This window comes from Nilaparvata lugens, chromosome 4, assembly GCF_014356525.2.
Source record: "Nilaparvata lugens isolate BPH chromosome 4, ASM1435652v1, whole genome shotgun sequence".
Lineage (NCBI taxonomy): Eukaryota > Metazoa > Arthropoda > Insecta > Hemiptera > Delphacidae > Nilaparvata > Nilaparvata lugens.
The window spans coordinates 53,872,777-53,890,406 of NC_052507.1; the positions used below are offsets into that span (position 1 = coordinate 53,872,777).

At 35.0% G+C, this 17,630-nt stretch overlaps 1 protein-coding gene across 1 annotated transcript in view; it reads left to right on the forward strand.

Annotated features, from left to right (window-relative positions):
• The first annotated feature begins 31 nt into the window (after positions 1 to 31).
• LOC111053042 overlaps positions 32 to 17,630 on the forward strand; it is a 37,969-nt gene continuing 20,370 nt past the window's right edge. Inside the window, exons 1-10 of the mRNA XM_039425854.1 lie at positions 32 to 96; positions 2,976 to 3,049; positions 4,308 to 4,494; positions 7,703 to 8,314; positions 9,082 to 9,391; positions 10,194 to 11,428; positions 12,591 to 12,926; positions 13,902 to 14,163; positions 15,163 to 15,332; positions 16,531 to 17,524. Coding sequence (XP_039281788.1) covers positions 7,805 to 8,314; positions 9,082 to 9,391; positions 10,194 to 11,428; positions 12,591 to 12,926; positions 13,902 to 14,163; positions 15,163 to 15,332; positions 16,531 to 17,524 — 3,817 coding nt within the window. The 5' untranslated portion in view covers positions 32 to 96; positions 2,976 to 3,049; positions 4,308 to 4,494; positions 7,703 to 7,804. The remainder of the gene's footprint in view (positions 97 to 2,975; positions 3,050 to 4,307; positions 4,495 to 7,702; positions 8,315 to 9,081; positions 9,392 to 10,193; positions 11,429 to 12,590; positions 12,927 to 13,901; positions 14,164 to 15,162; positions 15,333 to 16,530; positions 17,525 to 17,630) is intronic.

A 17,630-nucleotide genomic window follows, 5' to 3' on the forward strand; every position in this document is an offset into this window, starting at 1 on the left:
TCTGAAAAGAAAAAAAACATAGATTTCAATCGTATTTTAAATGACAAGGAGGAACAAGATAAATGTTTGAAGTGGCTGTCATCTCAGAAAAACGAAGTAAGTACTTGACTATTGATTCGACCTTTTAAAGTAAGTAAAATAAAGCAGTATTTTTATATTATTTATAAATTTATTATGACTTGTTTATTTTCCCTGTCAGAAACCGAAGAAGGTTACGTGACAAGAGTGTTTTCACATTTCATTTATGAATAAAGCTAATGAGATACCTGAACTGAGAATTCTTTTTCATTCTGAGAGTGTTTTTAATCCTTGGTTTTTGTTCTAATGCCGATTCTCAATTCAGCAATTTATTATTTAACATTTGTAGAAACATTTGTATGAACCTCAAGGCAACTCCAGAAGTTGCCTCGCCTTCAAACCCACGGGATCTGCCCCATCAGGGCAGTTTTGTAGGGGCAAAAAGAAAACCCCATAAGACCAGAGATGGGTGAAACTCCAGGCGCAATGTGGTCAAGCGGCTGAGTCGAGGTTAACCGGGTGCCGGGCGCCCTAGAGGCAGTTTGGCGTTCCCTTTCTCAGCGGATGGACCTACAAAAAGGCCAGGAGTGGAACTCACGTAGGTTACGAGTTTTTGGGTGGAGAGGCCAAAACTCACCACTGCTCAAAGAAGGGCGGCCATTCAGGCAAAACTTATTGGGAGAGGTGAGGCTTTTAACCCTGCAGAGTTTTGGAGGGGCAAAAAAAACCCAAGAGACCAGTGACAGGTGAAACTCCAGGCACAAATGTGGGTCAAGATGCTGAGTCGAGGGTTGCCGGGCGCTGGGCGCCCTAGAGGCAGTTTGGCGTCCCCTCTCTCAGCGGAAGGACCTACAAAAAGGCCAGGAGTGGAAATCTCGTAGGTCACGAGTTTGTGGGTGGAGAGGTCAAAACTCACCACTGCTCGAAGAAGGGCGGCCATTTAGGCAAAACTTCTTGGGAAATGTGAGGCTTTTGACCCTGCGATGTTTTCGAGGGGCAAAAAGAAAAACTCGAGAGACCAGTAATGGGTGAAAAACCAAGTACAAATGTGGGTCAAGAGGCTGAGTCAAGGGTGGCCGGGCGCCCTAGAAGCAACTTGGCTGCCCCTTCCTCAGCTGAAGGACCTACAAAGAAGGCCAGGTGAGGAACTCACGCAGGTCAAGAGGACTAATCAGTCTGAAGAGACTGCCAAGCATATCACACTAGATTGCGTCGAGGATTGCAACCAGGTGTGATGAATGGAATGTTAGTATAGGGAAAAACTCCTGGTTCTTGTAAAGGACATAGGTATTGGTTTGCCTAACTAACATACTACTTGGGAACACAATATGCTTCGGTTCAATACGCTACCACGCTTCGGTTGACGTGTGGGGTTATTTGATCCTTGAATCCGTCCCTTAAACAATAAACAACAATATAATACCTAATTTGATGAATTGATACTCTTTTATTTATATCCAACATCAGGTCCGTATAAAAAATCTCAGAATGAAAGGGATAAGCTTCAATTACAAAGTGTGACTTGAATTACTTCAATTACAATGAAAACCTTGTTGTACAATGTTATTGCCTTTTTTTAACTAACACCAATTAGCATGGTAAAATCATCATATAAGTTACCTGTAACTTATGACTAGCCTAATCATCATATAAGTTACCTGTAACTTATAAATCATTATATCCTGTAACTTAAACAGTTACCTGTAACTCAAGCCGTGTCCACACTAAACAAATGTTCGACAAACATGTTTGTTGAAAAAATTTGGTAAAATGTTATTATGCTTGACAAACAATGTTTGCCCGGAGCCAGTGTGGATGCGTCACCAAACAAAATATTTGTAAGTGGGAAGAACAGGTTTTATGTTTTACAGCTGTCAACCCTGAAAATGTTTGGTTAAACAGTAATTTTTGTTTGACAAATTTGACTGTACAACCTTTTTAAATAATTTGTCCCTGAGCTCCTCAACAAACATGTTTGTCAAACATTTGTTCAGTGTGGACACGGCTTATGACTACCCAGTCATAGAAAATATATGTTTTAATATTCCTAAAAAATCCTATAAAATGTCCTATTTATACGCTATGATAGATTCAAGTAGTGATGTCGAGAATATTACCAGTGGGAAATTGCTACTTTAGAATTGCATTTTCTAGAACAAGACATTTTGCAAGTTCATGGGAATGTATTAACATTTATAAAATTGCTTTTAAATACTTCAAATCAATTTTTATCACATTTTTCATGATAATCAATAATTAATCCATTTAAAGAAACAAAGGAAACCAGTGATCACTTGTACTATAAAGTTTGGTTTGATAGTTTCAAGTATTGCTACTGAAATTCAATACTTTTAATTTTGCTGGTTCAAGTAGAGTGTTTTGTTGAGGATTTTGGGTTAAAATTATTTTAGGATTTTTTCTTGCAAAGTAATAGATTATTAATTATTCTGCAATTGAACTTCTTTTGCAATAAAATACGAAATACTCAAACCCAAAATCTTATTGAATAAAACAGATTTCACTTCCAAGACATAAAAGTTGCATGATAATAGTGGTATAAAATCAAATGATAGGAAATGAGTTTATTCTTCCTTACGTTCATCATGAAATAATCTTTCTATGTACATAATTATTTGAATTCAAAATACTGAATTCTTTGAACATTTTACAGTTTTGAATTATTTATTCTCATCATTTTTACATGTGTAATTAAAAACTGTTTTTGTATATGTAGCTTATAACTTATGATTGCCACTCGGTTCAATAAAAAATACATGTTTAGTCTTTTTACGAAAAAATTATAAACTCCCAGGATTTATGAATCCTGGTAATATTTTCCTTTAATTTCCTTGATACTGGATTCCTGGAAATTTTACATCACTAGATTTAAATGATCAAGATATAAAAAAGTATTCTGTAATCTTAACTAACAATGAAAAATCTTTTTTCATTCACAGGTTGGAGACCATGGTTTCACAAAAACAGATTTTGTCATCTTCTTCCTCAATTACCTCCGTTCACAAACTGCTAGGCAAGTTTCTTTAGGTTTATTAAACATTCATAATCATATATGTAACTTGTAAGAAACTCATGCATCTCATGTAAAAAACAAATATATTTTCAATACAAAGAGCAAGCTAGTAAAGGCTTCTTTGTATTGATGAATCAATCTATTTCAATTATTCAGCTCATATATGAAAACATGAAAATAAAATGATCAGATTTTTGTATAATCTTTTGTTTCAAGTATTGTAAGTCTAAAATTTACATTTACTATAACTGCTTTAGAAACCTTCATATGATTATGAAACCTTCATAATCATTTCAATCATTTCGATACTTCATAAGTCTAATTTGCTTGTTCAGAAATAAATATTTGTTCAACTGCATGATAGAAAGATAAATAGAGTTAATTTTGGATTTATCTTGGAACAAATATTGAATTGATAGAGAATATTAGCAATAGTTTCATCTGTTCGTTTAGAATTCATGTTCTAGACAATTAATTTGAATGAGTGGTAGGATAATAAATTATATTCATAACAGACATCCATTAGACTCAATAGCCTAGAGGGCATTTCTAAATATTTTCACAGCTTATCAGTGAATACTATTCCTGATCTGCTCAGCTCCAAAGACTCAAATGTAAAGGCAATTTACTTAGAAAGTTATTTCTTACAGAATAAGTATTCTATAAAATATCATATTTAAAAGAAAAGTAATCCTAAGAAAATCATAAGTAGGAGTTAACAAATACAATAACTTTACTTAGAGTTACTGTTTCCTTATTCTTAATTTCAATATGCACAGTGTTCCATGGAGAGGTTTACACGTTTAATTTTATATTACTTGCTTATTCATGCACCGAACTTTTTCGTATTTTACACAGTTTACAAAGTAGGTTCTCAAAATATTCTGGGAAAATTTCTGGTCTCCAATCTTCGTAGAAACAAAATGGCAGCATATTGAAAATTTTAATGAGTTGGTAAAATTTTCAATATGCCGCCATTTTGTTTCTATGAAGGTAAGGGAGCTGAAATTTCCCTAGAATATTTCTAGAACCTACTTTGTAAACTGTGTAAAATTTGAAAAAGTTCGATGCATGAATGAGCACGTAATATAAAATTAAACATGTGAACCTGTTCGTGGGACACGGTGTGTACATTCAACATAATGTAAATTAGAATATGAAATTTAACCCCATCCTCTCAATTTTCATTTATCTTATCAATTGCACCTCCACTCTACTTTCAGTTGTGTAATTGTCCTTTCTTGTTTTATTTGTGTAGTTTTTTCGAACAAAAACCAGAACGAAAAACGAAATCCGATTGGAAAAGAGTTACCCCAGTTACCGATAAGCCGCCTACCCCTGTCGTCAAACCTTTATCCACAGGTGACACAGTCAGGAGGCTGTTTTCACCGGAAAGTGAGAACTCTGCTCAAAATTGCGGCGTGCTTTCTTCTCCAATCAAACAAGTAAGCAAGCAACAATTCAATGTTTCTGTAACACATTATGGAAATGGTCTTAATAAGCTAAGAAAATTATTTTGAATTCGTGGCTATTCACTGTGAAATTCGGTTTTGTGTTGGTGATCTTTTAGTATTCAAGTTTCGTGTTGGTGACCCTTTTGTCTTTGAATATATTTCATATTGAAAGTTTAAATTTTAAAACTTTATTAAAAGTTTGCAGGTTTTATAGAATTTTTATTGTAAATACCTCATCAGTCGACAATAATATTGGAAAATGGCATTTGTGATTCTCACTTGAGATACCGACGAACTCATTATTTGAGCTTTTGAAGAATTAGCTTCCTTATCAATAAGTTCGAGTACAGATTAGACTATTGACAGGAAATAATAAACAATTATGCTGAAATCTCTCTTTAAATTCCATTAAACATTCCAAGTCTTGACTTTTTTACCGAAAACCATGTAAATAAGTAATTTAATTGACCGAGCGAAGTGAGGTCCAAGATTCAAGTCGATGGTTTTGTATTACTCCTTATGTTTATATGTTTTTATGTTCCGCATTTACAGCTAAACGTGGCAATAGATTTCAATGAAATTTAACAGGTATGTTCCTCTTTAAATTGCGCGTCGACGTATATACAAGGTTTTTTGTAATTTTGCATTTTAAGGATAATACAAAAGGAAAAGGAGTCTCTTTCGAACGCCAATATTACCGTAAAATTCAGACTATAGATATTTTATTCATCATAAATCAGCTGTCGAGTGGATTATTGATTGCATGCAATGACGCATGCAATTAATATCCCAATGTAATTTGGTAAAAAATCAGCTGTCGTGTGGACTATTAATTGATAGCGATGAGGCATGCAATATTGATAACTCAAAGTAGCTTATTATATTCTCTCGACTTTTCTCTGCTTTCAACTCGGTAAGCTTTTAATGATAGTAGCATTGTCGTTTACAACAAATTATTAGCATTCTAATGATAATAGTTATAATTAATATTAATAACTATTGTCCATACAACATTTCAAACAGTCATTAGTTGTTCAAACACCGATATCTCGCCGACACGTCAGAACAGGACATAATTAACTCTGATGGAGGTTGTGGTTTTTAACTGCGCGAGGTCTACTGTTCACAGAACTACTAGTATAATTTCTTTACAGTTAACTTTTGTTTGTTCTCATTGTGACTTTCATGTCCTTTGAGTTTACATTCGAATAAAAGTAGGTACTTCTATTAAGAAACAAAACATAATCTCGATAGCTCTCATCATAAATGGATGCTTCTATTATTACTTCTGAAAGAATTAATCATGCAAATTAATTTTTTTATTTCTTTCAATATTATAAACAACCAAACAACGATATTATAATGCACTACACTTATAATCTTGGAAAATATAATCTGTAGAATGAAAAAATAACTCTACACCTTTAATAATTTTTTCCTCCACCTACTGTCTAAAGTACTTACTTTACTCCCTGAAACCTAATACTAAAGTGTCACTTTTTCGCTCTCGGTACTAAAAAACAGGAAAACTCCCTAGGGAGTAAAAGTGACTCCATTTAAATAACATGGGGAGCATCTCTATTTTGAAACTTACATTGTAATAGGTTAGAAGGTCTAAGCTCAGATGAGAAAGCATAATAGAGGTGTCTGTCATTGAGTCAACTGAATTCAATAACACAACCAGAAATTTGATTAACTCATGAAATATATGTTTGTATGATAATTATTATATTCTTAATATTAGTAGACGATAAAAATTTATACAATTTTTAAAATATTTTATTCTATTCAAAATACCAGCCAACAAATATTTTTGATTTGCAATTCAAATCTGAACCGCGTGATCTGGAGTCAGCCATTTTTGGTAGCTGCTCAGCTGATATAATTGTTACAAGTTTTGCCGATAGATAGCGCAATCGGCAGTGCCAATCAGACGACCGGTTTTTAGGTTTTAGATTTAGGTTATGTTGTTAGGAATCATTGTCACCAATACGTAAGTTATTAGAATGATTTTATTTGCAGTTTCTATAGAAAAATGTAGATGGAGGAAAAATGTTGTGTACATCACGAGCGAAAAATACTTTTTCTCCCTCAGGAAAATTGCTGCCCTCGGCTTCGCCTCGGGCTTCAAACTTTTTCCCACAGGGAGAAAAAGTCGCACTTTTCACTCTAGATATACAAATAACTAATAAGCAATTATTAAAAAATATTTAAAACTGTTACAAAGGCAAAAACCCGAAGTTTTTATTGTAATAGTTGGTTATACCGAACACAAGAGTGTGTGGACGTCAGTTAGATAGTGTTTTGGTGTACCATCTTGCATTGAATAAGAATTTGTTGATCGATATTTGGTTTAGGAAACTTTCGCAACATATCCAGATAAATTCTTCCTGCAATTTTTATTATCTTGGATAATGATGGCTGTTGTAGCACTCTGGGGTCCAGAGCAATTTTTAACCCAAATACAGCTAGCGTTTGTTATGGATTTTGTAATATCAAACTATCACAATAAAAAGTGAAGTATTTGTCTTTATAGAGCTATAGGCTGTATGAATTCTGAACGATGACCCAAATTTGAAGTTCCAGTAAAAATAATTCCTGATCCTCTTATATGGCAGGCGGGAGACAGCATGCATGCTGTGTTGGTGATGTTGCACACCAAATACAGCTGTAGGCCTATATCTTCATTGAATAATTTATTATGAATATTATTATCATCATCATCAAAGTTTCAATGTTATTTTTGAAACACTATATAATCGTAGGCCTATAATTTATAACGCTATACATTTCTCATACTCTATTATATAATAAACAAAATAATTATTGGTTTATAGGCATAATGACGCATCATCACGTCTGAACTACTGGACTGATTAACTTGAAATTTATATATAGATTCTTAATTTACCAAGGATGGTTATAGGCCTATTTTATTTTCTTCAGTAGGTCAAATGTTCAGTTTGTCTTGTTCTTAATTAGACCCTCGCGGAGCACGAGTTACCTGCTAGTCATTAATAAACGTTTTTGTTACTTGTATTGACAATTCGAACAACTTTATAGGCTACATTAAAAACTTTTTTCGAAAAACTCGCGATCTCTTTATTATTTATTGTTTCATTGTTTGAAAGATAATTTATTTTTTATTTTCTAAATATTATTTCTATAAATTGTATGATTTTAATATGTTTCTTCACAGAGAACGCACAATGCTGACAACCGTTACTCTGTCAATACCAGAGGCGCGCCACAAATACTCTTCAACCCTCAAACTGGGCATTACGAACAAGTTAATCTATCAATGAACTATCCTCCCATTCATCATCAGCCCAGTAATAGTAGCACCATCGTACTTCCTTCTCAAGGTCAAGCCAATTTGAGACAAGTGATCTCACCTCCTAACCAAGCTGGACCTTGGAATGGCCCTCATGTGACGTCACCTCCGAACCAAGTAGGGCCGTGGAGTGGCCCTCAATTGAGGTCAACGCCAGTTCAAGGTCACCCTCAGAGGATGAATGGTTCTCAAGTAATGTTACCCAACCAGCCAGGACCTTGGAGTAATTTTCAAGGTGTTAGCCTAGTGATGTCTCCTCCAAACCAAGGTGGCCCTTGGAGTAATACTCCTCAAGTCATCCAAGGTCAAGGTGTCCAAAAGATCAATGCTATACAGAGTGCCCCACTAGTCATGTTACCTTCCAACCCGTCTGGGAATCTTCAAGGTATGATGTCACCCCCAAGCCAAACCGGTCCTTGGAACAGTATTCCACTGGGTGGTTCCCAAACCACACCACTAAGTCATGGTGCCCAAAAGGTGAGCAATGCACAAACTTTGTACTAATTTCTATTGTGTAGGGAATATTCATATTTATAAAATACTTTTTTCAATCCACAGAGTGTCCCAAAAGTCACTACTATTGAATTTTGTTCCCTAAGCTGTATAATGGGTAGTGACTTTTGGCCCACTCTGTCCAAACCGTCAAACTATTTCTTTCTATTTTATCCATTTTTCATATCTATGCTACTTGGTTTTCCTGATTCCAATATTCAATTAATTCTATTATCAAATAATAGATCAACTGAGAATTAAAATATTATCTTCAATTAATACTATAAATATGATACTAATCATTATTATTAAATTTATAATATTATATTAAATACATTATTTTAAAAAAATATTTCAGAAATAGATGCCCAACCTTATAATTTTCTCTATTTAATTTATGAATCTCTCTTCAACCAGTAGCGTGTTGTTTTAAATAATTAGAAAATATTACTATAACGTTTTTGCATGTATGAAAAACATGACCCAAATAGTGGCATCTCGACTTCTATGCCATATAGAGGGAGCCACATGTCAGTCCTAAAATCTTAATTAGAAACTTCGTATGTTTGTGAACATTGATTTGCTCATTTACGCTATTTTTTTAGAAACACATTTTTTCTTCTATATTAGTCACTAGTTTTATGTAGTTAATTAAATTTCAATTCGAGACCTGACATTTACTTGTTAACTTGAAGTATATTTTGTGTTAATTGTATCGTTATAAATCTCTGAATTTTTCTGAATGTTTACAGAGTGCCTCGCAAGTAACGACCACTTACCACACACCGCGTCGCACCAATTTCCACCACTCCAACTCCAACAATAGTCTGTTGTTTTCGAATTCGAGTAGCTCGTCGGGGGTTTTGAGTCCTGAGTCGACGCCGAGACGGCGGTTTGGTGGCGGGGGTGGTGGTGGTGGAGGAGTAGGAGGAGGAGGAGGGACACCGAAAACCCCTTGTATTGGAGATTTTATCGTGAGTGCTGCCTCCAAGAAGCAGGATAAAAGACGGAAGAGGATCAAACCGACCAGGCTGACTATGTCGGCTGCTGATTCTCAATCTGGTGAGTAATCAAATAAATGTCCCTTAATATTTATTATTTCTCTTAATGTAACCCGACTTATAGGAAATTGATGTTTTTCAAACGAGCGGTACAAAATTGTTTTACAAGTTAGTAGAATTTTTATGATACACGAAGATTCTCCCATATCATTTCATAGACGTATTTAAAATGAAAAAGACCCAAGATCACGGCTCAAAATATTTAGATGACGTTCATGTTGGCGTGTCCAACATGCTAAATTCATCAATGTATCAGTGGTGCATGCAGTACGAGAAGAATCAAGTTCTCGGTTATTCTTTGATCAATCTTAATACATAAGGTATCCTTGAAATCTTGATAAAATTGCTAACTTTTTGTCTCTTGAAAATTTGTTGTAAAGTGAACGGTTTTCGTGAAATTTGCAATCAAAACTTTAAAATGGCCACCATTTTGAAAATTTACATCTAAAAGTTTTTATTTTATTTTTTGAAGTTGAATCTTTATAGCATAATTATTCATGCCGAATTTCAGATCAATACAACATTTTGTTCTTGAAATAAAAATTCCCAAGTGAAAAAAAAACAAAATGGCAGCTTTAAGGATAACCGCTGAGTTTTGAACACTTCAAATAAAACATTTGTAGTCTCCTATCATACAGGAACAATACCCTAGAATGTTCGACACTACTTCTGAAACACTCTGTATATATGTAAATAGCCTTTCTCAACTAGAACAAGCATTTCTGAATGTGATTTTGACACAGAAATCATTCATCCATATAAATTTTACACAGGGTAACCTCCCTTTTTGTTTCTATTTGCAGATGTATCGAATGCATCAAGAAAGAGCAGCGATGTATTCACTGGCGTCCCTGAATCCTCAACTGCTGACACGAACAATCCAAACCGTGCCGCCAATTTCGACGAGGAAAGAAAACTGCTGAAACAGTACAACAGACAGAAACAAGGCAACACAAAAAACGCATCGAAAACTAGAAAGGAAACCAATAATGACCTACAACCTACTGCAAACAATTCAGAAAGTAAAAAGAAAAAAGAGACTGATGATAGAACACCTACAAAGAAAGGGAAAGAAGAATTAGAAGTGAAAGAGGAACTTAATAAGGATGGATGTGAGGAGAAGAAGGAGGACGTTAGTAGTACGCCTACGAAAGCAGGGAAAGCCAAAGAAGAATTGCAGATGGAAGGCGAAGATAACAAAGATGGAAATGGAAAGAAGAAGGAGAACGATAGTAGGACGCCGAAAAAGAAAGTAAAGACCAAAGAAGAAGTGACGGTTGAAGAAGAATTCAATGAGATGAAAAGTGTAGAGAAATTGGAGAAGAATAGTAGAACGCCAACGAAGAAAGGCAAACCAAAAGAATCTAGTGAGAAAGTAAAACGTGATGAAGTGAAAATGAAAGAAAATTCTACTAAGAATGGGAGTGGAAAAGGAGAAACGACTGTAAAAGTAGATGATGTTCCTGGTCAGGATAAAACGTTTATACGACCTGATCCGTCCAAAGTGACAAATCCTGCAATGTTGAGAAAATTGGCGATTGTTTACTGTGTTCTATTAGACTGTAATTTGGTGTTGAATGTTACCACTGAGATCCATTTTGTTATCAGTCTTCTGGCAGTGAACGTAGCCTTGAAGAGAATTGATAAACCTGGTGATAAATCTGGAGAAAAAACCCAAACAAACCAAAATGTGAACGTGGTGTGTGAAGAAACACTTGTAGGGGTTGAAAAGCTTGAATCAAGTGCTACTTCTCTAACTTCTTCTCCTCCTCCCCCTGTTCCTCTGTCTTCTTCTCCTTCTGTTCCTTCAACTCTTTCTCCCACCAAAACAGATTCGAGGAAAGAAGGAACAGATGTGAACGAATTGTTGAGTGATGTTCATAATAGTGTGTATTTCGGGTGTTGTGTGCTGGCAAAGCAGTTGAAGTATTTGCAGTTATTGGATAGAAAGACTTTGAAATTGCTGGCGGAAAATGATAGAATTGTATTGTTTGCTCCGAGTTTGAAGAAGAAAGTAGCGAAGCTATATTCTGCCAAGGTAAGATTCTTATTCCTTTTCAACTATTTATTTCTGATAAATTTTATTGTAACTTTTTCCCTACTTTTTTGTATCCTTCACTTTTCATTTTCAATATTAATTTACTTCTCACCTCGTCCTTGGCTCTGTCTCACTTTTACCTCATTGGCCCTCTACATCTCTTTCCCTCTCGCTCACTCCAGTATATGTTTTTCTAAACTCCACCGCACACTGCTCACGAAGTCAGTTTCTTTTCACTGTTCACACCAACCTTTTCAGTGTTGTTGCTGTTGAGATTCATGCCAAACTGTCAGCATTCCGTGTAAATAATATTAATGCTTTCCATGATTTAACCATGGTGACAATATGAATAATGAATATATCTTTATATTGACATGTTTATATACTATCAATTGAATGAATTCCACTCAAAAACTTACTAGTAGGTGTGAAAAATTATCAAATTAATATGCGTTCATCTCTTTTTAAAAATGTTTGCCTTCTTTATCTTTGTAAGCTTTTATTTTATATTTTTCTTTGTCCTTTCTTCTTATTATTCCCTTTCTCTTCTTCAAAACATTATCTCAATAAATTTAAAAAAGTAAAATCATAACCCTATTTCGGACTTTTAAATTGTTATTAAAATTTGGGAGAGAAATAGTACAAGGAGTATCCTTAGTTCTTCTCTCCCGGTCAGTGCTTTCTTGTAAAAGTTATAAAGAAATAAAATAAATAAGAACATCACAAGAATATGAGAAAAACACTCATTTACTTAATTAAGAGATATTTCCAATTACCTTTTGACGGTGATTTTTACGGTGACTATTTTTTACTATACTTTTATTATGTGTTATACTGCGTTTTTCCATTATTCGGTTATGTATTTTAATGCTGTTTTGTGCAATTGGTCTGTCGAGACCTAGTTCATAATAATAAAAGCAATCAACACAGTACAATTTCTCTTGCACATCTCCATCTTCTTCTTCAGGTACCTCCTCCATTACGGAGGTTGGCTACCATCATGGCAATTCTAACTTTGTTGAAAAGGTCCTGTGCCTAAATTTTTTTTGAAATGAATTGCTTCTAAAGTTGAATGACAGCAGGAACTCACATTGTAATTTCATGAAAATTTTATTGCAATTAATTTTTGTCTCTAAATTTGGCATTGAAAATTGTCTTACAGGAGGTGTTTGTAGCACATAAAGCACCTGCCAGCACTGGTCTCACGCCAGACACAATTTGTCCGGTCCAGTTCCACCAGGAGACGGACAACCGCTGGACATTCAGCTCGGACAATAGTTTCGCCACTTTCCGCAAGCAGCGCGACGAGCTCTACAGCATACTGCAGGCGTGGAGCAAAGGGGCGGGGGTGGGCGTGGCCCAGGGGTCATCGACCTCTTTCGCCAAGGTCAGAGGGCGAGTGGACAAGCTGCTAGCCATGTCACAGGATCCTATCAACGTGCGACATTTGGCTAAGCATTTTTGCGATCTGTTGTTGAAGGCTGTTGCTACGTGTGAGGTGAGAATTTATTCAATTATTCAGTAATTTATCTATCTAATCATTTATTTATTTAAAATTCATGAATCCATCTATTAATTTACTAGAATGTAGCCAACTTACAACGACAGTAGTAGACTCACAGTCATCTTACCAGAAGTTCTATGGTGACACCATACAACTTTTTCAAGAGACTAATCATCATTAGTTTCTCATTGTTTATGAGTTGCCTCAGACAGATAGCCAATCATCAGCATTAAAATTTATAGCTGTGATATCTTAGCGGCTTGAACACATATCACTCTATAGTATTATTGAATAGTTTGATGTATCTAGTTCAACAGTCTAAAATGCACAGTTTGGATTAATTTTTATTGTATAATGAAGCCTGTTGTACAAATTTGTATTCAATGGTAAGGAAATAGGAATATGGTATATTTAATAATTACTAATGTTTTAAGGTTTTAGCCTATTGAGTCTTAAGGTGCGTACAGATATAAGCGCTGCGAACGTTAGTAATTCGCTTTTATTAGCTAATTATATCTGTATTTTTACAGAAACGGTAAGATACAGTTATAAAAAGCTTGGCATCAGCTGATTAAAAGTGAATTGCTCATGTTCGCGGCGCGTAAATCTGTACGCACCTTTATAGAATCATAATAAATGAAAAGTCGTTATTGAAATTTGTGAAATCGACTTAAGATAAGATATAAATTCATTTAAAAGAGTTAATCATATGTAATACAATAAACAGTTGAACATCGTCATAGAGATATAATTAATTAATACAATTCGCTTATACTTGAATTTATTTATTACTTGACTGTAATAGTCTCTAATAGACTCTAGATAGAGTCTATAGACTCTAAAGAATAGAGTAATAGACTCTAATAGATTTTGATATTATTCTATTATCGAATTGGAATATTTATTCTAAGTTTCTCTGTTGTGCAAATAATTTTGTATTTTAAAAGTAGATTCAATAATTTTTTACAGGAAAACATTATTAAAGAACTAGAAAACCTGCCAGATGTGAACAAGAGCAAGCTGTCCTTGTTAACAAAACGTTTAACAGAACCTTCCTCAGAGAAAATCGCCAGTCCAAGACCGGAAACGAGTTTTCCTGGTTTCCAACAGTTCTATCACGATTTTCTGGTCATAGCTAGCCAGAATTTCCTCTTCAATGTCCACCTGATCAACTGTTTTGTGAATGAGATTACAGTCCGCAGTGGTGCATCTTATGACATCGATCAATCAGGTAACAATTAATTATTCTCATCACATTAAATTACATTTTTTTTATTTATTTCATAGTTATTAGCTCCTAAGCCTCCCTAAGGGCCAAGCCACATGTAGCGTTTTTTAGGCGTTTTTGCACTGGCGGCGGACGAGTCGGCAGGATAGGAAGCTCTCCAATTGGCTGATTGCCGAACGCCAACCCAATCGGAGCGCTTCCTGCCCTGCCGACTTATCCGCTGCCAGTGCAAAACCGCTTCATGTGGCTTGGTCCTGAGCCAAATGCACTATGAGAACTGAACCAGTAACAGAGAAACCTCGATATAAGTTAGTACATCTCAAGGGAGCGCTTAAAAAACATATTATGTGGTCTGTACTATATGCTTATAATCTGCTTTATGGAAGTTTCAAGGGACTGAAATTTGTTACTATAATGGGTAATGTACCATATCGGCGAGTACTATATCGAGGTTCCACTGTACTACAATCCTTCTGAATGCCTGATTGGCCAAGAACGTGTACGTCTTCAAAACGATTTATTAATACGGCTCCCAAAGACTAAAAATATAAAAATTAGAAATATTAAAATATATTACTAAAAAATATATTATTAATATCTATCATCTTTTCATTTGAGTTTTTCAGGTTATGATTAATTTTCGGAAGATGTATAATTAATCTGTTAATCGATTGTGAACTGGTTGAATAAGCAATAGAATATCTTTTCTGGATAACCTAGATTTTCAAGAGTATATTTGTCATTTTCTGCTCGTTATTAATTAAGTTTCAATATTTTAACTATAATAATGGATTGATTGCATAATCAGTTGGTTGATTGATTGACTGATTCTCAAAGTTTTTTGTGATACTCTGAGATTAGTTAATTGTATCGAAAAGTTTTAATTCTTCTACAATGAGATAAATTATCTGAGATATCTTATTTATCTGAGATAAGTTAATTGTAACTAAAAGTTTTAATTCTTCAACAATAATATATTGATTGTTTGATTGAATGTCATAGATGGAGAAGGTCAAGTGGTTCAAGAAGAAACGCGGCAAATGTTTGTGCAAGGACTAAACTCGTTGTGCGTGTTGGCCAAATTTCTGGGTCTCGTTGTGTTTGCTCCCTACAGATCATCGTCTGAGATCTCAAAATCAGTACTGCAGGAAGAAATCACCGTTAGGAAACAGGTAAGAGTCAAGTTAACTGTCAGCTTATTTAGTAAAAAAGCGTTTTTCAAGACTGAGATCCCAAAATCGGGGCTGCAGCAAGGAATCAGAGTCAGGATGCAGGTAAGCATCAAGTTGGCCTTCGATTTCTTGAAGAAGAAAGTTACATTTTTAATGATTGTAGCCAATAACAATGAAAATTATTGATTGTTTTACTATGTGATTTCTCCTTTGTCTTTTAAGAGAAGAAAAAAAAGTAATATATAATTATAATATAATTTCAATATTGTAATATATCTCTATATCTCAATATTTCTAATTGTTATATTCCATTCTTTTTTTGTTCCTTTCTCTATGATTAAAAGAACAAGAAAGCTGTTTGTTCCCGTGATTAGATTCACTTAAAACTGTCAACATTGGTCGAATAGGAAGCGATTATGAAAAATTTCGACTTCGAAGTGAGTCTCACTACAGAGAAATAAATATGGTAATGGAAGTAAATATTTCAAATTATTATTTCCATGAAACTCAACACAATATTAACATTTGTAAACGATTATCATGTGCAATGTTATCTTCTTCATTTTTCATCGTAACTTGACAAGTGTTAGTCAATACACCAATGAGTAATGAATTTGTTCACTTTTACAACATAACAGCACTTGAATGTTAAGCTAAGTCCATAAGAGCCTAATGCTTTGAGATGCGTCTGGGTTCAGCCTAAATTGTACTAGTACTGTACTGTTGTATTTAGATTTCTTACATATTCTTATGAACTCGGAATTTGTATTCATAGTATTGAATTGTGTAAAGTAAGAGAAAATAAGAAACATTATATTAGTCTTCTAATTTTCATTATTAATTTATGAAAAATTCGGGTGAAGCCTCTCTGTTCTACCTTTGCTAATCCTTGTAATCTGAGTAATGAATGGATCAAGGTAATGGATACAATATTCTAATACAATTAGTATCAATAAGATAATCAGAATAATCGAACAATAAGTCTGATGACTTATCGACTCAGAAAAACTTCCTGAATCGATTGATTTTTTTTTATTCAATCACAATCACTGAAATGCTTTGTCCTTTTATGAATGATAAACTCTTATGATTTCTCTTCTCATTACCATTATTCAATCTTTTTTTATTCAAATATCAAATTTAGTGTTATCCGTGATTTCTCATGTGAGTACATTGAATTTTGCTTGTTGTTTTTCAGCTAGCCCCACCTCTCAACCTGGAATGGCATGTGAACGAGGCCGTGCGGCGAGGCAGCCTGGTTTACACGGTGCCCTGGGTGGTCGAGTACCTCGCCATGATGGACTCAGTGGCACCTCACTTGCCCTGCTACCAGCCGGTGCTCGTCACTCTCTACAATGTATACACGCTCTGCTCGCCGTATAGGGCTTTGTCGCCGTCGCACAGGCTGGAGCAGCAGAAGAGAGGCAATAAGGAGGAGAAGGCTTCAGAGGAGGAAGAGAAGAGTGAAAAGCTGGAGAAGACGTCACAAGAAGAGAAGAATGGAAATAAGGAGAAGGTTGTGATATCGGAAGAGGGTGAGGAGATTAGAAAACCGGAGAAAGTGGGATCAGAAGAGGAGGAGAAGAATGGAAGACAGAAGACACCAAAGAAGAAGGAAACGAATGGAAAGCTGAAGAAAACAACAGAAGAGAAGGAGAAGGTTGGAAGGCTGGAGAAAGTGGGATTCGAATATGGAAATCATGGTGAATTTAGGATGGAAGATGGAAATCAGGAGATAGTGAGGTCTACAGATAGAGATCAAGAGAAATTGGGCTCGAAAGATGGTAATCAGCAGGAATTAGAGATAGAAGATGTAATGCAGGGTATATTTGTGTCAAACGATGATGAATCTGTTTCAAAGGATGCTTCAATTATCTCAAAAGATGAAACAAATGTCTCAAACGTAGAGACAACTGTCTCAAAAGATGTAATACACGATGAGTCGTTGTCAAAATGTGTAAACGACAATCAACCGCTTTCGAAAGAAGGACCGGAGGGTAGCAAGTTTGTGAAAGCTGAATTGGTAAAGAAATTGTTTACAGATGATGATTGTGGCCGAGTGATGGAGTTGTCTCCTTTCACTTGCTCGCTGCTTCGTCTGTGTTTGGGCTGGCTGTTCGATTCCGCCAATTTCTCTCAAGAGCTGATCAACAGAGTCGCTCTGCTGAGTGATGTCGACCGATTCCTTGTAGGTGAGTGAAAACTTGTATTTCCAAGATCATCTATTTATCCGATTATGCATATTATATTTGTAACTGGTTCAGCTTCTCAATGAATTTGGTTTACAATCAAAATTGC